This window comes from Ipomoea nil, unplaced genomic scaffold, assembly GCF_001879475.1.
Source record: "Ipomoea nil cultivar Tokyo-kokei standard unplaced genomic scaffold, Asagao_1.1 scaffold2805, whole genome shotgun sequence".
Classification (NCBI taxonomy): domain Eukaryota; kingdom Viridiplantae; phylum Streptophyta; class Magnoliopsida; order Solanales; family Convolvulaceae; genus Ipomoea; species Ipomoea nil.
In genome coordinates this window covers 3,019,971-3,043,780 of record NW_017619233.1, presented here as the reverse complement: position 1 = coordinate 3,043,780, position 23,810 = coordinate 3,019,971, and the positions used below count along the sequence as shown (strand labels likewise).

Here is a 23,810-nt window from a genome sequence, read left to right as displayed (position 1 = left end):
ATCTTTAAGCTTTCCCGACGCCGAGTACCAAAAACTGAATGTTGATGAATCAAGGCCTCCTACCATACTGCCCAAATTCCCAAAAACTGAATGTGTTTAAGGTAATATTACCCAGCAGCCTTGCTCACACTGGAATCACGTAAAACCTTCATCTCATAAGCATTATCCATATTTTCAGTCTCTATTTGCTTTCCCTTTTCCAATTCCACACTTCCATCAATTTCAGAACTCAAGTCAAAATATAATTGGACCTGTTTAAGCATTCCATCAAAAGTAGAACTTTGTTCATAAGGTAGCTTCACTTTTTTTTTTTTTTTCCAGTTAAATAGCATTGCATTTGCATAATGATTGGACAGTGCAGTTCTTGTAAGTAAACAATATTTTCAAACTTACAAGAAACCTTTCAAAACAAAAATAGCAATTAGAAATTTGAATTGACCTCTAATTGTTCTGGACCCCCATAAATATAGAAGTGTCGATCAAATGTAACCTCGATGAGAACTGATTGTATTATATTTTCTGAACTTGATTACAATGAGATCAGATGATGTGAATATATAGAATAGAGAGTCACAGTGTGACAATGATAAGAAGTAGAGAGTCACAGTGTGACAAGGATAAGAAGTTCTAAACAGACTCATATACATAGAGTCCTAATACTCCCCCTCAAGCACAGTGTATACTAGTAACCTGTAGCTTGTCCCTTAAGGAAGAAAATCTAGGTCCAGGCAGAGCTTTGGTGAAGATATCAGCAAGTTGATCCTTTGTGGAGATGAAGTTGACTTTGATATCGCCCGAAGCTACTCGATCACGAACAAAATGATAATCAATCTCCACATGCTTGGTGCGCGCATGAAAGATTGGATTGGCACTCATATATGTAACTCCTAGATTATCACACCATAATTTTGGAATGGAAATACCCGGAATCTGTATCTCACGCAATAATGACATAATCCATAGAACCTCAGCACAAACATCTGCAAGAGCTTTGTATTCAGCCTCAGTGGATGACCTGGCAACAGTTCTCTGTTTCTTGCAAACCCATGATATAAGATTACTCCCCAAGAAAACAGCAAAACCACTCGTGGATTTTTGATCGTCAGGACAACCAGCCCAATCAGAATCAGAGAAAGCATGAATGTCTCTAGATGAGCACCGTCGTATGCGTAAACCATGATCAATTGTTCCCTTAACATACCTGAGTACCCGTTTGAGTTGCTCCCAGTGTGATATGGTGGGGGCATGCATATGCTGGCATAACTGATTAACTGTAAAGGATAGGTCAGGTCGTGTGACAGTGAGATATTGCAGTGCTCCAGCTAGACTCCTGTACTGTGTGGGATCATCATATAGATCTGAATTGAAGGGGACAGTTTTCGAGACAGAGATAGGTGTAGAAAGGGGTTTGCATTCAGACATTCCAGCCCGTTTTAAAATATCATTCATATACCGTTGTTGAGATAAAATAATCCCATTGTCACTCTTAACTGTTTCAATACCCAGAAAAAAATTTGGTTCACCAAGATCTCTGATTTTGAATGTAGCAAACAGTTTGGACAAGAGCTGAGACATAATACCTTGATCACTTCCCATTACAAGAATGTCATCCACGTACACCAATAGATAAACCAAAGCAGAGTCTTTAGAGTAATAGAACAGAGAGACATCTGTCTTGGATGCTTGAAAGCCAACCGATAGTAAGAACGTATGTAGTCGATTAAACCAAGCTCTGGGAGCTTGTTTTAACCCATACAGAGATCTTTTTAACAAACAAACATGATTCGGGAAGTTAGCATCAATATAACCAGGGGGTTGCTTCATATAAACTGTTTCAGCCAGATTACCATTCAGAAAAGCATTACGAACATCTTGCTGTTTGATAGACCACCCAGATGATAAAGCTAGAGATAGAAGGAGTCTTACAGTCGTAGGCTTTACCACTGGACTAAAAGTGTCGAAGAAGTCCTGACCTGGAACCTGATTAAAACCTTTCGCAACCAGCCTGGCTTTATGCCTTTCAATAGCACCATCAGCCTTTCTCTTCGTACGAAACACCCATTTACAGCCAATAATATTCATACCTACAGTGGGTGGAACTAGAGACCATGTGTGGTTATGCAGGAGAGCATTGAATTCTTGGTCCATGGCTTCACGCCACTCAGGATATTTGACAGCTTGAGAGTAACATGTGGGTTCCGTGGGATGCACTTGAGCTGCTAGAGCAAAAAGAGGAGCATCTGCGTTGCTGCGAGTGGCCATAGAGTGAGTACGGACATTGGGCCTGATGGACCGCCCACGTGGACGGCCTCGCCGGCGAGCAACAGGCTCCACAGGATCACCCGACGAGGCAGCCTGTCCAGGATCCACGGCTGGTTCGAATAAAGCAAGTAGCGGCGGTTCTGGCAGCTCATCATTGGACACGGCAGGAATAGGTGTGCTGTGACTAAGAACAGATTCCGCCCAAGGTCCAGAAAACGGAGTAGATAGATCCTGTAAAGAAGTTTTAGTAGCAAAGGGGAAAACTTCTTCATCAAATCTGACATGCCTGCATGTGTAAATCTTATTAGTATGTAAGTCCATGCATCTGTACCCCCTAAAGGACTCAGGATAACCTAGGAAGACACATGGAGAAGACCTGTATGACATCTTATGACGATTATATGGTCGAAGATGAGGGTAGCATAAACACCCAAAGACACGAAGAAAAAGATAGGAAGGAGGGGATTTATGTAACAGGAGATGAGGACTGGAGTTATTTAATACAGAAGATGGCATTCTGTTAATTAAATAGACAGCAGTCTCAAAGGCAAAATCCCAAAATTTCAAAGGAACTGAGGCATGAGCTAGAAGAGCCAGACCAGTTTCAACAATGTGACGATGTTTTCGTTCAACACGACCATTCTGTTCATGTGTATAGGCACAGGATTGTCTATGTTGAATTCCTAATTGAACAAACAAAGAATGCAACTTTTTGTACTCAGCACCTAAATCAGACTGAATGGCCTTTATTTTGCAATTAAAGGACCGTTCAACAAGAGTACAAAATTTATCAAAGATGACATAAATATCAGACTTTAATTTCATAGGAAAGAACCATGTATAACGGGAATAGTCATCCACAAAGATCACAAAATAACGGAAGCCAGAAGTAGATAAAGTGGGCGCAGGACCCCAAATGTCTGTGTAAATAAGATCTAGGACTTGAGAACTAGAGGAAGCAACACGGGGGAGGGGAAAACGGGCAGATTTGCCTAATTGACACGCATTGCATAAAGAATTATGACAACGAATATTATCACGAGACCCACTAACCAAACAAGAACGAAGTATATGGCTAAGAACACGGTTATGAGGATGACCTAGACGATTGTGCCAAGTGGAAGCCGAGGCACGAGCGGAAATAAACGCTGACGGAGACGAACTAGGTAATGAAAGTGTGTATAGTCCCCCCGAACTATTGCCCCGAAGAAGTATTTCCTTGGTATTGATATCTTTTACAACAAAAAAGGAGGGGTGAAACTCAAAAAAAGACTTTATTATCGGATGCAAACTTCTGAACAGATAATAAAGAATTAGACAAACACGGAACGTGAAGTATATCAGACAATGTAAATGATCTAGAAGGGGTATTAAAAGAGGCATGGCCAACATGACTAATAGATAAACCCATACCGTCACCGACACGTAAAGTGTCATTACCAGTGTACTTCTCCGATGTAGAAAGGGCAGCGATGTTCGGAGTTGCATGATTTGTGGCTCCAGTGTCCGGAACCCAAGTATGAGAATTTGACGAGGTTTTAGCAACTAAACCATTCTAAAACACCAAATTAGCCTGAGAACCCGGAGCCCCTGAATATCGTCGAAAACAGTTGACTCCCGTGTGACCGAAACTTTTGCAAATTTGACACGGATCATTATAGCGCCAAAAACAATTGGCTCCCGTGTGACCAAAACGTTTACAAATTTGACACGGATCATCATAGCGCCAAAAACAATTGACTCCTGTGTGGCCGAAACCTTTACAGATTTGACACGGATCATCGAAGCCACATTGCTGACCTCCACGGTAATTAAGGTTGCCATCGCAGCGCTGCATCTTCTTAATTTTATGAATCACAAAACCCTAGCTAACTGATACCAGATGAGAACTGATTGTATTATATTTTCTGAACTTGATTACAATGAGATCAGATGATGTGAATATATAGAATAGAGAGTCACAGTGTGACAATGATAAGAAGTAGAGAGTCACAGTGTGACAAGGATAAGAAGTTCTAAACAGACTCATATACATAGAGTCCTAATAACCTCCTCAACGATGGCTAAATAAACCATAAACACAGGAAACCCAAACGCACACACGAGATGGAGAAAGGAGAAATGTACATTGCAAGAGATCTCTTCGGCAGCAACGGTGACAGCCTTCCAAAGGTTAGAGAGATAAGAGAAAGCAGAGAACCCCCATCCACCCCATCCGCCGCCAGAACGACTGCTATCATGCGCAGGTGTTCCTTTTGGCGCCTCAGTTGCCATTGTCGTCGCATCTGTTACTCTTTCACATTCCTGTACAGGTATTACAAAATGAAGAGGAATGGGAGCGAAATGGTGAGCTAGGACGACAAGACGAAGGAACGAAGCGCTGAGCTTTGGAATCTAGAAGAACTTGGGAGAGCGTCTGATTGAGGTCAAGGTCGAGGTCTTCTCCAGAAGTCGCCATTGTAGAGTGAAGAGTAACCAACAAAAAGCAAACCTTCGATGTGTATGTATCTTTGAAGATAGATACAATTTGAAGAGTAACCGACGAAAAGCAAATCTTTCACATCACTCCTCTTCCGCCGCTGCCTCATGCTAAGGGGTCGTTTGGTTCACGGAATGTCAGATTACCTAGGGAATGTTAGATTGCTGGGAATGTTAGATTCCTGTGTTTGGTTAAAATTGATGTATGTAATATAATCATGTTTGGTTTAAAGTTATCTTTTATACACACACTATAAACCAACATAACCAAGGTTATCTTAGATAACCTAAGAAATTGAAGGGAATCACATTCCCTTCAAAATCCTATGTGGAGGGAATGTGACATTCCTTGGGAATGTTAGATTCCCTAAGATAATATGAACCAAACATAAGAATGTGAGCTTTGGAATGTCACATTCCCTTGGTTATGTTATATAACCTGAACCAAATGCCCCCTCAAGGTTATCTTTCATAACCTAAGAAATGTAAGGAATCACATTCCCTTCAAAATTCTATGTGGAGGGAATGTTTCATTCATTGGGAATGTTAGATTCCCTAAGATAATATGAACCAAATATAAGAATGTTAGCTTTGGAATGTTACATTCCCTTGGTTATGTTATATAACCTGAACCAAACGCCCCCTAAGGGTGAATGACTGAAATGTGTAGTCAACACCCTCTATTTCTCAAAATGTGTGCTGACTTTTTTTTTTAATATATAAATGTGTAAAACTAAGTTAGGAGTTGCATTTTTGGAGTTGTCCAGACGATTTTTTTTTTTCCGTAATTTTCAAAAACGCAAGATGGACTTGCGTTTTCTGTATATTTCCAAAATGCGTTTTATGACATACGGTATGCTGAAAAATGCAACTGGCATTTGCGTTTTAAGTATTATACAGTAAAACGCAAATGCATGTTGCGTTTTATAGTATTTTTACGTCGTCGGAACCGGCGTGCACTTAATTTATAGTATTTTCATGTTGAGAATTTGAGATCAGTTAGATATTTCTACTGTGCACTTAATTGATAGTTTTTGCGAGTTTTTCCTTGACGTTAATGGAGTCTCCTCAGCCTTCGCCATTGACTGTAACTTCAACTAAAGCTGTAAAACTTTTTTCGGATCTCCATATATACGGGTAAAATGAATTCTAACACTAATCTATTTTATCCTTGCAGGGAGTCCGTTTTCACCGTGTTACTAAGAGCTTCATGATACAAGGAGGTGACATTTCTGCTCGAGATGGTACTAGAGGAGAATCCATTTATGGACTAAAATTATAGGACGAAAATTTCGAGTTGAAGCATGAGAGAGATGGGATGTTATCCATGGCTAATGTTGGACCAAACACAAATGGATCTCAATTTTTTATCACAACCACACTCACCACTCATCTTGATGGAAAGCATGTTGTATTGGTTATCCGGCCGCTTCTCCGGTTGCATGTGTTGGAGCCGGAATGGAATCTAAAACGCAACCGGCAGATGCGTAGTCTAGTTTTAGTATAAGTATTAAAAAATGAGCAAATGTTAACAGAAGATGTGTTAGCAAATGGAATCTAATACTGTAACTAGTATTGTACGCGTATGGAAAATGCGATTTTGTACACACGGATACCGGCGTCGGAGATAACAAAATGCTTGTGGCAGTTGCGATTAACGTATAATACGTAAAACGCAACTGCTTCTTGCGTTTTAGAGAATACGATCGACAACGGAAACGCCGGTAATAAACCATTCCGGCCGGTGGTAAAACACAAATGGCAGATGCATTAAACGTATAATAGGTTTAACGCATCTCCCAAACTACGTTTTAGAGTATGTGATACGTATAAGTAAAACGCATTTTGGAAATGCGTTTTACGAATTCAATACAGAAAACGCAAGTCCATCTTGCGTTTTTGAAATTACGAGAAAAAAAAAATTCGTCGGGACAGCTCCAAAAACGCAACTCCCAACTTAGTTTTACACATTTATGTCAAAAAAAAGTTAGCACACATTTTGAGAAATAGAGGGTGTTGACTACACATTTCAGTCATTCACCCTCATGCTAATGACTCTGCCAATAATGGGTTCGAGCAAGGATGCAAAACTCCGCTCCTGGCAGCTACGAACGTCCCTGCCGAGGTAAGTGTAATAAATAATGTTGGAAAACCACAATAATAATCCTACAAGAAAAGATTTATTATTTTATGGAAAAAACTGGGGAGGACGAGGATATATGGTGGGTACGGCAGGTGGTTAGCACGAGTCGAACGAATCACTCTTTTCTTAAAACCTTATTTGCTACCTTCCAAAAGTGCTAAGAACATTGTAGCCTATCTTTTCCAAGATAAAACGTATTATGATTCTGTGTTTGAGCACCCAAACAAAGAACCCAACGAACAAGAGCAAAGCAATAACACAGTAGGCAAGAAATGGAGTAGAAGCAGAGTTTCGAGAGAGAAAACAAGATTTTCTGGTGTTTAAAATCTGTTGTTCTACCACTGTTTAGTTCAATAGCCTTCAATATGGCATTTAAAACTTACATAATATCAATCTTGTAACATCTGAAACAATAGGTCATTACCTGAAATTATTCAAAAGGAACACGAGTACACGAGTGTAGCCTTTTCAAGCTCATTTTGGGATTTGATTTGCACCCCTGCGCGCGAGATAGAGCATTTATACTATACAATTCAATAAGCCTTAGAAAAACTATTGTATAAATAGTGGTGCAAACCCACTTCCCAAACCAACGTGGGACAAAAGCTACTTTAAAGCTTTTTCCCTTCACTTTTCCAACTCAAATGTGTCTACTTTGAGAATCAATTTCTCATTCACCCATTATCCGTTTTGAGCGTACAATATATCAATCTCTCTGTCTCACTACAAAAAAAAACCGGAATCCACATTGACCCGACCCAAATCAGAAATGAACCCCACTAATAATTGTACCACAAAATAGCCACTTAAAATGTCATTTCTTGTACTTTATGCTATTTTTTCCAACAGTAAGCAACGTTGCGCCAAATGTGGCTTTGCTAGCGTCTGCACCAAAGCGCCGAGCGAGAGGATAGATAGTATGCATTGGCTACTACTTTAGCCATGTTCTAGACAACTTTTGACAGTGGCAACACCAATTCCCACACAACAGAATTCTGTGCCCTCCAAATATAGTAAAATACAGTCACCACGTCAATAAGCACATCCTTCGTGAGAGCATCCAACGCTTTGCTAAACCGGCCATATTAGAAAGGTATCACCATCAATGCATGAAATGGGAAGAGAGGTCACATGCCAAACTTGTTGAGCAAAGTCACACCTTAAAAGTGAATGCATAACATCCCCGTGAGCATGCACGACTCACTTCAACTCTCTTTAAAATACGGTTGGTAGTGGTGGGTAGAATACCATTGATAGCTTTTTATAAGAAAGTCATCCATTTGGGGGGACTTTGATCTTCCAAAGTTGGCTCCATTTAATAAAATCGTCAAGGTTGTTTGTAAATTCCCTCATAATGCTCTTATACACACTTTTTACTGCATCTGAAATCATCATGCCAGTACTAAGAATCCTCGTATGCGAAGTTTGTGGGAATTCTATAAATACGGTCCACATCACTAGACAAAAAAATATCCTTTAAACTATTTTGAAAAAAAAAAAAAAAAAAAGAAGGAAAAAGAGAATGGATAATATTGAAATTCAATTTTGTAGTGAACAACATAAAATATTTAATGTAGAAACCATCATTGGTAACAACTTTTATATAATTCGTAAGATAAGATAATATTTCAAAACTATCAATTCCCTTTAAAAAGGGAAATTATTGTGTATACCATGATCCATATAGTGTTATGTGGATCATAACAAAAAGTACATTTTAAATATATTTGTGTTATACAAAATAATGTATTTTTAGTACTTAAGTAATATACTTTTTATGAATACAATACACATTTTTAATATACTAAAAATACATTATCTGTAAACTGAATATACATTATTTAATAGTATTGCCTACATAGTTGTGTGGACCCATAATGATTGCTTTAAAAAAAATTGGGCTTACCCCTTTGGGCCTGGACGTCGCTGACATGGGCCAACTAATTGCAATCGTTATACCGTGGACTATGGTCCACAATGCACTGTGGAACTTGATCCTATACGACGTCATTTTGAGCTTTAATTTTAACGGAGACTGTTTGTTTTTCAGTTCGCGTTACAAAGGTTTTTTTTTTCTTTTGTTTTTTATACTGTAAAGCATGTTTTTGTGCATTGTCTTATGCGTTTCTGTGCATTATGTTACGAAATTCTGTACATTAAGCATAATGATTTTGTACATGAAAATTATTAGTAGTTGTATAACACAAAACATATTGTATGTCTTGTTTTATGAATTTATGTCTTATATTATGCAATTATGTGCCACATTAATTATTTACATAAATCAGATTTGAGAATAAGTAAAATAGAAAACATGTGTATGTATCTCGTGTAGTCGTGTTATGCGTTTTTATGCATTGTGTTATACGTTTTTGTGCATTATGTTACGAAATTCTGTACATTAAACATAAAAATTTTGTACATGAAATTGTTTAGTAGTTGTATAACACAAAACACATTGTATGTCTTATTTTACAAATTTATGTCTTATATTATGCAATTATGTGTCTATATGACATAAATTATTTGCACAACTCAGATCTGAGAATAAGTAAAATAGAAAACATGTGTATGTATATCGTGTTATGTGTTTATGTGCATTAAATACAAAGATTATGTACATAGGATAAATTAAAATTTGTGTTGAAACTTGAAGCATGAGAAACGGAAAATTACGGAATCTGTTAAAACTTAAATATGAAACGACGTTGTTTTTATTCAGGGTCAACAATGCTATGTGGACCCTGGTCTACTAAATAAATTGCCATTAATTGGGTATGTCATTAGGTATGGTCGTGTGGTCGTATCTGTGTCGTTGAATCAGTTTAATCTAACGGCAGTGGTAATTCTGAGGATTTTCGCGCGTTTTGGTAAGTGGGGGTGTTATGGTAATTACAGTGATCATTTATAGCGGGCAGGTTCCAGAATACACCAACAGTGTTGACAACATACACCAATAGTGTAATAAAACACACCACAGTGAAACACACTAATGGTGTATTCCCGTGTTATGGTAATTACAGTGGTCATTTATAGCGGTCGGGTTCCAGAATACACCAACAGTGTTGACAACATGCACCAATAGCGTAATAAAACACACAACAATGTGATTTTCCCTATTCCGGTGTTTTATGACGAGTTTACCCTTGTAGTTTGCTGGGTAAGAGAATGTGCGCGAAAATACTGAAAAAATCTTGATTAATATGATTCATTGGATCTATATAATCTAATGGCCTATAATTAACCATATGACCACGCCTAACAACATGGCCACATGTGATCACTCCTATATATATATACTAGTTTTTTACGCGCATTACGCGATTGGGATAATGCCCAATGCTTTTTTTTTTAAATAAGTACTTTAAAGTATATTAAGACAGGATTATATTGAAATTGTTCATGCATAGATAATTGAAGGTTGAATTTGCGTATTTAAATAGGTAATTCTTCTCCCAAAGGTTGAGTCCCCAACCCCAAGGGCCCCCACACTCCAACCCGACATAGCATTGTGGGAAGTTGTAAATCACGGTGACTCAATGGTTCAGCAGACAGGGCCAAATGCTGATACACACAAGAAATCTGCCCACTTTGGACATAATTCCCGCACTGCCTCCGCCGAGGTTCAAACCTTCGTCTCTTCTCCCAAATACTACCCACTAAACCATTGAGCTAAGTCCGTGCGGGTTAAATAGGTAATTCTAAGTTTACAAATGCAAGATAATATAGTCAAGATTGATTATAATTGTCAATAAAATAATTGTATAGGTATGGTTGAAACCAAATACGGGACATAAGGGAGAACAAATAAAAATTAGGACATAAAATATTAAATATATACTAATATTGTTTGAGGAGATTCCGACATTAGGATTTGTGGTTAAGTTCTATTAAGACTTTAATATTATAATTAGATTAGTGGTGTAGTTATAATTATAGATTAGACTTTAATATTAGAATTAGACTAACGGTGAATTAATGGAAAAGTTAAATGGATAATCATATAATTAAGGATAAATTAGAAAATCTTAAAAGAAAAAATTAAAACCTGAACAATATAAACCATTCATTTGATTTAATAATTTGGCGGTCATTTTTTCTACCCAATGTTAATAATTAAATAAATTCGGTGGTCAAATCCGCTAGTATAATCCACTAATACTAACCGCTAACTGCTGATTGTCAAACAAGGACATTGTGAGGTAGTTCTCACTTCAATTTGTTGTGTTATTTGAATACTCTCGTTGTCACAAAATCTCTCAAGTAGTTAATATGGTTGGCTTTATTAATTATATTTTTTTAATTTTTTCATGGTATTAATAAAATACTTGGTAAATAAATATATAGCATTATTTTGTATTATAACTTTGATTTTTAATTAGAAAAATAGTGCACAAAAAAGATAATAGATAATGTAGTGAATATAATTAATTGATGAATTTGAATGTAAAAATTTTTACATTTGAGAAAAATAAAGACAATATAACTAATGAAAATATTTCTTTTAATTAATTTATTGATAATTAATAATAAAAAAAATTCACTAAATAAAGACATTGTAAGGATAATGTAGCGAATATAATCAATTAATAAATTTGAATATAAAGAATTTTTATATTGAAGAAAAATAAAGACAATATAACTAATAAAATTATTTCTCTTATTTAATTGATTGATAATGAATAATTTTTTTTTTAATAAAGGCATTGTGGACACATAATTCTAAATTAAAGAAATGCATATGTATTATTTTTTGTTGTAACTACTAAATTATTATTTACATAATTTAATAAGAGTAAAATAAAGTACTAATTATGCCAACTTTGATTGGGTTGGGGTTCGAACCTAAGACCTTTTTTTATTGAAATCAATGAGTAAGTTAACGGTAAACTAACGGCAATTCTTAAAATTTTAACGGAATTAGTAATGATGTGTGGGTATTTTAGAAAATTTTAGTGTAAAATTTAAATCTGATCAATCTTTTAATTAATCTGAGCCATTCATTTGATTAAAATCTGTGACCGCCATTTTTTCTACTCATTATAGGCCTAATTCTCTTGGGCTCTTATTAATATAGTAGATAGATAGTAGATAGATAGTGTATATATATATATATATATATATATATATATATATATATATATATATATATATATATATATATATATATATATATATAGAACAAATTGCACTTTTGGTCCTGTGAGTATTAGGGTACTGACAATTTGAGTACGTGACTTTCAAAACTCCCAATTTAAACCTTTAACTATGCAATTATTGGCAGATTTGGTCATCCGGGCCAAATTGCCGGCCAATTATGGCCGGAAAAACATAAATTGGTTCAAATTGTTTTTTGACGAAGGTAAAATTGTCATTTCACTCCCTTCTTCTTCATTCTCCATTTCTTCTTCGTTCTTCTTCTTCTTCTTCGTCCCGGTGAACTTGATATGCTCCAACGACAGCGCCGACAGCATCGGCAGCGACGCCATGAATTCCGGCAAGGAGCCGTGCAGTTTGTTGAAGTTGAGGTCAATCGCGATCAGCTTGCTGAGAACGCCCATGTCTTCCGGGACTTGCAAGTGTGTGAAGTTGTTGTACAAAAGAGTGAGCTGTTGGAGTGATCGGTGCCGGAAGAGCGCCGCCGGCGCTCTTCCGGATAACTCGTTGTGACTTAGATCCAGTACTTGTAAACACCTCAGCTCCGATACTGCGTTTACGGCAATCCTGCCGGTTAAGTAGTTGTTTCGAATCGAGAGTTCGACGACGGACCTCGGGAACACCGCCGGAGATTGAGTTATCACTCAGGTCTACGAAGTACAGGTTTCCAAGTCGACTCAGATTTGGTAACTCGCCGGAGAGATTATTGTTCTAAAGCTCGAGTTTGTTCAGTCTCACCAACCCGTTGAAACTCGGCGGGATAGAACTGGTGAGCGAAGAAGAAGAAGAAGAACGAAGAAGAAAGGGAGAATGAAGAAGAAGGGAGTGAAATGACAATTTTACCCTCGTAAAAAAATAATTTGAACCAATTTATGTTTTTCCGGCCAAAATTGGCCGGCAATTTGGCCCAGAGGACCAAATCTGCCAATAATTGCATAGTTAAAGGTTTAAATTGGGAGTTTTGAAAGTCACGTACTCAAATTGTCAGTACCCTAATACTCACAGGACCAAAAGTGCAATTTGTTCATATATATATATATATATATATATAATATGTACATCTACAAATCTAATAAGAGCGAATAATGTTAGGCCCTTAACTGGAACAAAAAAAAATGTCGGTACTAATTGTTTCTTAAAATGAATGGTTCATATTATTTTGATTTTAGTATCTTTTAATGATTTTCCTTATTTACCCTCTATTATATTATTTTCTTCCCTTAAATAACCCTAAATTCCGTTAGTTTAAACTTTAGTAACGAAATATTCCGTTAACTATTTATTATTCTTAACATACTCTTAATTTATATAAGGTCTTAGGTTTGAACCCCATCCCAAGTATAATTGATATAATTGTTAAACATATATTCCGTTAACTATTTATTATTCTTAACATACTCTTAATTTATAGAGTTAATTACCGAAATGGTCCCTTGACTATAGCAAAATTACCAATTTGGTCCTTGACTATTTTTTTTTGACCAATTAAGTCCCTCAACTTTAAAAAATTTAACCAATTTGGTCCTCCGTTTGTTTGACCGTTAGTCAACCGTTAACTTGGGACTAAATTGGTAATTTGCTATAGTCAAGGGACCATTTTGGTAATTAACTTTAAGGGTGGGCAATTCGGTTCAGTTTTCTCGAACCGAACCGTACCAAACTAGTTAGATTTGGTAATATACTGAACAACCGAACGGTTTGGTAAAAACTCGAACCGAACTGAATTTGTTTGGTAAAAACCGAATCGAACCGAATACCGTTTGAACTTTGGATTGCTATTTTGTTATATATTAGACTTTGGATATGGACTATGTAAACACCATAACACATAATGTAGAACTTTTGATAACAAATTATAAAGAAATCAAATAAAACGTTTACAAGAGATACTCGTGCTTTGGATATGGATTTACTTTTTATTTATTTATTTATTTATTTATTATTATTATTATTATTATTATTATTATTATTATTATTATTATTATTATTATTATAATATTTAAAAAAAATTAAACGATATTCGGTTCAGTTCAATTTTTTACCGAACAACTCAGATCGGTTCGAATCGGTTTTTTATCGAACCGTTCGGTATACAAGAATCCAATACCGTTCGGTATATTACCGAACCAAATTAGTTCGGTTCGATTTGGTACGGTTCAGTACGAGAAAACTAAACCGGATTGCCCACCCTAAAGTTAATTACCAAAATGGTCCCCTGACTATAGCAAAATTACCAATTTGGTCCCAGGTTAACGGTTGACTAACGGTCAAACAAACGGAGGACCAAATTGGTTAAGTTTTTAAAGTTGAGGGACTTAATTGGTTAAAAAAATAGTCAAGGACCAAACTGGTAATTTCACTATAGTCAAGGGACCATTTCGGTAATTAACTCTAATTTATATAAGGTCTTAGGTTCGAACCTCATCCCAAGTATAATTGACATAATTGTTAAACATATATTATGAATATGTTAAAATGTATTAAAAAAATATATAATATAAAATTTAACATAAACTTTGGTCAAATAATTAGCTCGACTAAATACATAGCATTCAAAGTTGAGCATCAAATATTATAAATCAGGAACTACTTTAAAATTATTTGATTTTCTTGAATTTTTTTATTAAAAAAAAACAAATTTATGTTAAGTTTTTTTTTTTTTTTTTTTTTTTTTTTTTTTTAAATTAATCTTCTTCTGATTATTTAGAACAAAACTTAATATTTCAATTATGCTTTTGCATTATTGGAATGATTTAGGCCATTATGGTATTAATATTTTTTTTTGTATTTTTTTATAATGGTACAATTGTACATTACATTACTAATATTATACTATTATTTTTTTATCGGACAATGTTCTTACATCATTGTCAGACCTGCGCAGCCTAACTACAATGTTGTTGATCATAAATACAATTACACATGGACTCTAAAACGGTAGGATCATTTTTCAAATAATTGACAATGTTAACATCCTACTAGCTCCAATTGAACAAGTTTACACATCAAAATTTTATCAATGCATGAAAACTTCTAAAAAAAATTGTAAGTTAATTTTTACTATATCATTATATTAATATCTATTGTAACCATATATTTTGAATTATTTATTATCATCCTCTATTAACAGCAATTGTAGCAATTGTTATGGACAAACTCACAAAACAATTTGTCTCAACAAGGAATGGAAATTAAAAAAAAAATCATTGATTTCATTATTGTTGAAGAAAAGTATGTACGACACTTTATTACTCTTATTAATTAAATAAATTAGTAGCTACAACAAAAAAGAATATATATGCATTTAATTAATTTAGAATTAAATGTCTATAATGCTTTATTTTAAAAAAAATTATTCATTATAAAAAAATTTAAAAGAAATATAATTTCATTAGTTATATTATCTTTATTTTCTACAATTCAAAGATTCATTACCTTCAAATTTATTAATTTATTATATTCACTACATTGTTCATTGTCTTCTTTTTTTACATTATCTTGTAATTAAATATCAAAGTTATAATACAAAACATGTTTTATATATATATATATATATATATATATATATATATATATATATATATATATATATTTATTTATTTATTTATTTATTTATTTATTTACCAAGTATTTTATACAAATATAATAAATATTAATATTTCGTTCAATACTTTCACATGATAACCTGCGACACACATCTCACAACACATGAAACATGTAGGAAAAAAACTACCACTACTAAATATCAATAGGTGTTTGTACGCTAAAGAGTTCATATTACAGCTAAAATCTCAGTCATATACACAGCAAGGTAAATCTAAAACTTCCTACACCATAATCTCATTGCATGATGAATCCCTCTATGCTGCTACCAGTAACCTAATTGCACATGAAACACTACTAATAAAAAAAGAAAAAAAAAAGAAAAAAAAGAGGACATGTACTGAAGATGAAAACAATAACAATGCTACCCAAAAAAAGAATTAAGAAAAATTAGAGAAATTTAAATCAAAAGTAGTATTTATTTAGACTATCGCTTTAAAACTAAATATTTAGACTAGCGTTATTATAAAGTTGCAAACATTTATTTTAGTGACAATTATAATCAATTTCTCATATATTATCTTGCATTTATATACTTTAAATTACCGATTTAAATAAACAAATTCAACATTTATTTACATATGCATGAAAATCTCCTATATAATATTGCATTGATATACTTTGGAATATTTATTTAAAAATAATTATTGGGCATTATCTCAATCGCACAAAGTGCGTAAAAAAACTAGTATATATATATATATATATATATATATATATATATATATATATATATATATATATATATATATATATATATATATAAACATATGGAAATTTTGGATTATTGTGCATCATTCAACAAGCCTCCCACTTCGTCTAAATAAACCCTAGAAATTGAATTCAAATCCTTGTAGTAGTAAGTCGAAGAGTCACCAAAATGGCGCTAACCAACTTCATACTGACAGTGGCAGGAGTTAGCGCAGTGATACTGTTGATGAGGAGCGATGTGAAACAATCGGCTTCAATTTTCCGGCGCAACGTCCGCCAAATTCGCCACTGGCTTGAGCAAGAATCCGCCTCCGCCGCCAAGTACGCTTTCCCCTTTCTTCCCTACCGACAATATTTTGTTTTTGTTTTACAATCTTTAGCGTTGGTCTTCCTGGTTTCCCAGCTTGATTCCCTTTTAGATTCGTTGTACATACCGATTTCTCGCTATTTGCGTAAGATCAGATTATTGTGTGTTTATGATTTGGGGATGAATACTCAATACTCCATTCATGGCAGTTGTAGTCTCGTGTTCTTCACTGGACGAAACATTGAAACTAGAAATTATGCTATTTACTGTATGAATATTACTTGCTGAGTATTTGATTAAAAAAAAAAAAAGATGCAGAAAGGGAATTGGTATATTTATTTGAGACTTGAGAGTTATTTTCAAAACTGGTTATTGTTCTTCATTGCATTCCTAGATGATTTAGGGCTAAATGTGTAAGCGTTCCCATAAAACAAAACGGATAAAAGGGATGTTTAACTGTTGAGGTGCAAAATTAACTAGAGGGGCATTCCATCTAATGCTAAGAATCCGATTGCACCGGCTATTTGGAACTCTGCAATTGCTTATTTACTTCAATTCTTACATCAGCAGTCACTTGTAGTAGAACCTCATTGAGTGGTCTGGAAACACAACAAACAATTGGTTTACTTTCTTTCCTCCACAATCCACTCATTGTACTTGCTAGAGCTAACCTTTGACTCAGTTCTAGATGGTATTTGGTTTCTATAACCTCCCAAATGTGTTAACACAACTGCTAATCAATATCCACTAGTCCTTAGAGCATCCATAGTAGTAGTTTTTATTGGGTTTTTGGCAGAGAAAAAACTAGTGTAGGGTGAAAAGAACTGATGGGGGAGGAAGTTTTTTGGCAAATTTAACTCCAGCAAGGTTTGGGATTTGTCAGAATTTATTAAAAAAAAAAAAATGGCAGGCGTGCACTGCCTGCCAGCTGAAGAAAGCAGTAAAACTTTGTTCTTTTTTTTTTTTTTTTTTAAATTATAGTTTGTCAGTTTTTTTTCTTCCCCTTTTGTTTTTCTCCTTTTTTTTTTTTTTTTTTTTTTCTCCATCTTCTCTCTCCTATGTGGACCTAAAAAACCACAAAATATTCAACATTGATATGGATGCTCTTAGACACGGTCCTTATGGAGTTATGGCACTCCACACAACCCATTTTGTAATTCAGATTTACCCTTAATTAAATGCTTATTTTTATAAATTTATGTAGTTGAATTGCATTTTCAAACAAGAATCTAATGGCATACTCCCTCCATCCCAAATTGATTATCCCATTTACTTTAGACACAATTTATAAGAATAGTAGAGGACGAGTATCTACTTTTTCTCTTTTACCCATATTAGGTGGATAATGACTTTCTGAATTTTATTAGAAGGATAATGTGGAAAGTAAACTTATTTGTGGCATTTATTTAAGGAAAGTGGACAACATTTAGCACACTACAAAGGAAATGCGGAAAACCATTTCAGGATGCAATGTGTGTAGAATAGCTTAAAGTTGAACTGAAATCCTTCACTCCTTCAGTGTGATAACTATAGCGTGGCATCTGTGCGGAATGAAAGTTGGATATATTTTTTGGGCTTGTAAAACTAATGACAAGGGGCTTGGTCATGTGCAGTTGTCAAGTCACTATTTTATTGTTTATATAGTTAAACAGTAATGGTTTATTTCCAGCAACAATCAGTAATGATCTTGGACATCTTTACTACCAGTGTATTCAATTATTTGAAATAGCTTGCATCCTGCACTTTTGCTTCACTGCGTTAGCTTGTACTAACTTAATTTTATATTCTTCCATCAGGGAAATGGAGAATGCAAAACCGAAGGAGTTACCAAAGAAAGACCTCCCCAAGGAGGACAAGCACTAGGTCTTGCCATAGAATTTTAGATTTTTTTTGTTTTTTTGTTTTTTTGTTTTTTTTGGAAATATAAGAATTTTGGAGTTAATATTAGGGACTGATGTCTATCATTTGGTTTTCTTTTGAATTTGATCAGGTTTCCTGACATGTATAAAGTCATACTCGTGTTCTTGTATACTTCAGTCCAGAAGACTTGTTATGTTACCTCTTTTGCATTGTGACATAAAGCTGTGGTGAGCAACAATTCTCTGTGGCACAAAGCATTGGATGAAATAGTTTTGCAGAGATACAAATAAATCTAGAAAATGCCCTCAGCTCTGCTTTTAGTGTTATTATCACAAGTTGAACTTTTTTCTACTATACATTTTCTTTAGTTGATTGAATCATTTTTTGAAACATTACTGACTTTCCTCTTGAACATTGGCATTAAGAGGACCAAGCCTTTTAAATCTCTTATGTTAGACATTATATGGTGGAAGAATATTTGATATGATCTCAGTATAATATCTAGGGATATTATTGATCCTTACCATAGTTAGTGTGCATAGCCTAGTATAAGTATGTGTATCCTCTTGACTCAATAGTATGGAATACAGAGATTAGAACATGGTATCAACAGCCACATAAAGAAAAAAAAACACAGAATTTTTTTTTTTTCCTCTTTCTGCTTCTGCGCACGGTGGAGGTTTGGGTCGGGATTGTCGCCGGCCGTTTGTCGTCACTACCATCAGGAGCAGAGTCGCCGGTCGTTGATAGGCCGGACTGCTGAATTCGACGTGATTTCGCCCGGCGAGTGGCCCTCACGCCCCGCCTTCGTCCCTCGCCGGCTGTCCACGCGCCGGCGCGTGTGCGTCACTCCGGCGCCGGAATCCACTCCGGTCTACTTTCCCGAGGTCGCCCGGTCTTCTACGTCGCTGCTCTAGGCTCGGTTTTGGCATTGGAGGTCCCGGTAATATCCCTCTTATTTTTTGCTTTGCAAGACAGTGAAGTTGTGTGGCTGTTTGTGTGTTTGTTGTGGCTTAGAGGTCTGATTCTGGAAGTTTGGTTGTCTGATTTGAGATATCTTCTTGTTGGATAGCCTAATGTCTGAGCCTAAGTCTATAGTTGTGTTCGATATTCTTCCAGTTAATGCAAGAATCACAGAACACAAATTAAATGGCTCAAATCATTTGGATTGGAAACGAACCATTAAAATATATCTGCGTAGTATTGACAAAGATGCCCATATGACTGCCACCCCACCCGAGGATGACAAAGCTAAGCAAACTTGGTTGCGTGATGATGCTAAATTATTTCTTCAAATACGGAACTCAATTGAATCTGAAATATTTGGTTTTGTTAGTCATTGTGAAACTGTCAAAGAGCTCTTAGACTATCTTAATTTTTTGTATTCGGGTAAGGGCGACATTATTCGAATCTATGATGTTTGTAAGGCTTTTTATAGGGCTGACATGCTTGACAAACCTCTGCAGACTTATTTTATGGAGTTCAAGAAAACATATGAGGCTCTTAATGAATTAATGCCGTTCACAACGGACATAAAGGTGCAGCAGCAATAACGAGAACAAATGGCCATCATGAGTTTTTTGGCTGGTCTTCATCCTCGACTAGAACCAGCCAAGTCCCAGATATTGTCCAGTGAGGAGCTCAAATCCCTATCTGATGTATTCTCTAGAGTATTACGCACAGAGACCTATCAACCCCCTCAGTCGAGTAGTGTTCTTGTCAGTCAGAAGTCAAAGGGGGAGCCTGTGAAGTCGTCATATCACAATAGGGATCCTCATGGCCAGCAGTATAATCCAATCATTTGCCATTACTGTCAGAAACCGGGGCACATGAAGAAGGATTGCCGAAAGCTTCAGAATAGAAATCAGGGCAATCGGTCTGCCAATATTGTGTCTTCTGATACTCATGGTGAGAAAACGGTTGTATTTTCTGCAGATGAGTATGCTAAGTTCCTGAAGTACCAAGAATCCTCATCATCTCCCTCAACTGTAGCGGCTGCCACCTCAGGTAATCCCAACACTTGCCTCGTCTCTTCAGCTTCCAAATGGGTTATTGATTCGGGAGCCACGGATCATATGACAGGTAACTCTAGCCTCCTATCTACCTTTCAATCTTCTCCTTCAACTTCCCATGTCACTCTAGCTGATGGATCCACCTCTAGGGTGCTTGGGATTGGCACTGCTAATCCGACTCCTGATCTCCCGTTATCCTCGGTCTTGAGCCTTTCCAACTTGTCTTTTAATTTGATCTCTGTTAGTCAAATCACTAATGCTCTAAATTGTTCCATAACCTTTTTTCCCACTCACTGCATGTTCCAGGATCTTACGACGAAGCAGATTATTGGTAAAGGGCATGAGTCTGGTGGCCTCTATATTCTTGATTCCAGTATACCGAGAACTGTTGCCTGCTTTGGGATGGGTACTCCGTTGGAAGTCCATTGTCGTTTAGGGCACCCATCCTTACCATTGTTGAAAAAGATGTGTCCGCAATTTAGTAAGGTGTCCTCTTTAAATTGTGAGTCTTGTCAATTTGCTAAACATCATTGAGTTAGTTTAAGTCCTAGAGTCAATAAACGAGCACGTGCTCCTTTTGAGTTAGTTCATTCTGATGTTTGGGGTCTATGTCGTGTTATGTCCAAAACCGGGTTTCGGTACTTTGTTACTTTCGTTGATGACTTCTCTCGCATGACTTGGTTATATTTTATGAGAAGTCGTTCTGAATTATTTTCCCATTTTCGTGCTTTTTGTGCTGAGATACAAACACAATTTAATATACATGTTCGTGTATTGAGAAGTGACAATGCTAAAGAGTATTTTTCTGAACCCTTTTCCTCTTATATGCTTGAACATGGAATTTTACATCAATCTTCCTGTGTTGACACCCCATCTCAAAATGGGGTTGCTGAACGCAAAAACAGGCACTTACTAGAAACTGCTCGAGCTCTCCTGTTCGAAATGTGGGTTCCAAAACATTTTTGGGCTGATGCAGTCTCTACTGCTTGTTTTTTGATCAACCGTATGCCGTCTTCAGTCTTACATGGTACAACACCCTATCAGTGTCTTTTCCCTCACAAATCTGTATTTCCTATTCCACCAAAAACATTTGGATGTACTTGCTTTGTGAGAGATGTAAGGCCCTATATCACGAAATTAGATCCTAAATCTTTAAAGTGCATCTTTTTGGGATATTCTCGTGTTCAAAAGGGGTATAGGTGTTATTGTCCGTCAACGGGAAGATATCTCGTGTCTATTGATGTAACCTTCCATGAAGATGTTTCCTTCTCACCTTCTTCAAATTCAGAAAGCCATGGCGACAGTGATGATGATATTCTCATCTATACGGTTACCACCGCTTCCGCTTGTATTCCACCTTCCCGACCACCAATCACTCAGGTATATTCTCGTAAACACCAGTCTGTTCCAAAAGAGGTTAACCCGAATCCCGACACTACTTTGGTTCCTGACAATACGCCAGATTCATGTCCTGAGCCGGATTCTTCGTCGTCTGATCCAGCTACCTTGCCAATAGCCCTACGCAAAGGTAAAAGAATTTGTACTTATCCTGTCTCATCGTTTGTTTCTTACAACCACTTACCCCATATCTCCTAAAACTGTCAAACAAGCACTGTCCCATTCTGGTTGGCGTAACGCTATGATTGAGGAGATGAATGCCTTGGATTTCAATGGTACGTGGAACTTGGTAGATTTACCTGTAGGGAAGAAGGCCATTGAGTGCAAATGGGTGTTCATGGTGAAGGTTACCCTGATGGATCTGTAGCTCGGTTGAAGGCTCGTTTAGTTGCTAAGGGGTATGCACAAACTTATGGTATTGATTACTCTGACACATTTTCTCCTGTTGCAAAATTGACCTCTGTCAGATTGCTTATTTCTATGGCTGCTAGATTTAATTGGCCTTTACATCAACTGGACATTAAAAATACTTTTCTACATGGTGAGCTTCAAGAAGAAGTCTACATGGAGCAACCACCTGGGTTTGTTGCTCAGGGGGAGTATGGTAAGGTTTGTCGACTTCGCAAATCTTTGTATGGCCTTAAGCAAAGCCCCTCGTGCATGGTTTGGAAAATTCAGTCAAGCGATTGAGAGGTTTGGCATGATAAAAGGAAAGTCTGATCATTCTGTCTTCTATAAACGCTCTGAGAAAGGCATTATTTTATTAGTTGTCTATGTGGATGACATTGTCATCACTGGAAGTGACACCGCTGGTATTGTATCTCTTAAGACCTTTCTTCACAGTCAATTTCAGACTAAAGATCTTGGTACATTAAAATATTTTCTAGGTGTTGAGGTAATACGGAGTAAGAAAGGTATACTTCTCTCCCAGAGAAAATATATACTTGATCTATTGACAGAAACAGGGAAACTAGGAGCTAAGCCATGCAATACTCCAATGATCCCTAATTCACAGTTGACATCAGAGGGGGAGCTATTTGATGATCCAGAAAGATATAGAAGATTGGTTGGTAAGCTAAATTATCTGACTGTAACTCGTCCTGATATTGCTTACTCAGTAAGTATTGTAAGTCAATTTATGGCATCTCCAACTATTGATCATTGGAAAGCTGTTGAACAAATCCTGAACTACTTGAAAGGTGCTCCAGGACGTGGAATTGTATATCAAAACCATGGACATATGAACATTGAGTGCTTTGCAGATGCAGACTATGCAGGGTCTAAGGAGAATCGGAGGTCTACAACCGGATTTTGTGTCTTCTTTGGTGGAAACTTGATCTCGTGGAAGAGCAAGAAGCAAAATGTTGTCTCACGATCGAGTGCAGAGTCAGAATATAGAGCAATGGCACAGGCAACCTGTGAAATCTTGTGGATATATCACATTCTCGATGAAATAGGGCTCAAGGCCTCTATTCCTGCGAAGCTATGGTGTGACAATCAAGCGGCTCTCCATATTGCAGTCAATCCTGTTTTCCATGAATGAACCAAGCACATTGAAGTTGATTGTCATTTCATTCGTGAAAAGATACAACGAGGCTTAATTTCTACTGGATTTGTGAAGACAAGAGAACAGCTAGGAGATCTTTTTACAAAAGCTATGAATGGGCCTCGAATAGATTACTTATGTAACAAGTTGGGCATTATCAATATCTATGCTCCAACTTGAGGGGGAGTGTTAGACATTATATGGTGGAAGAATATTTGATATGATCTCAGTATAATATCTTAGGGATATTATTGATCCTTACCATAGTTAGTGTGCATAGCCTAGTATAAATATGTGTATCCTCTTGACTCAATAGTATGGAATACAGAGATT

At 36.1% G+C, this 23,810-nt stretch overlaps 1 protein-coding gene and 1 long non-coding RNA gene across 3 annotated transcripts; both read left to right on the top strand.

Moving 5' to 3' along the window:
- The first annotated feature begins 1,638 nt into the window (after positions 1–1,638).
- LOC109158151 lies at positions 1,639–18,893 on the top strand. Of its 2 annotated transcripts, XR_002050316.1 has the most exons (3): positions 1,639–1,650; positions 16,516–16,675; positions 18,458–18,893. It is a non-coding gene; the product is annotated as an uncharacterized LOC109158151 (long non-coding RNA). The 2 variants fall into 2 exon arrangements; XR_002050315.1 differs by lacking the exon at positions 1,639–1,650 and having other exon boundaries at positions 16,418–16,675.
- Positions 18,894–22,532: 3,639 nt separating this feature from the next.
- On the top strand, positions 22,533–23,474 carry LOC109158074 (uncharacterized mitochondrial protein AtMg00810-like). The gene has a single exon (XM_019305893.1). The coding sequence runs from the start codon at positions 22,533–22,535 to the stop codon at positions 23,472–23,474; it is 942 nt and encodes a 313-aa protein (XP_019161438.1).
- Positions 23,475–23,810: the final 336 nt, after the last annotated feature.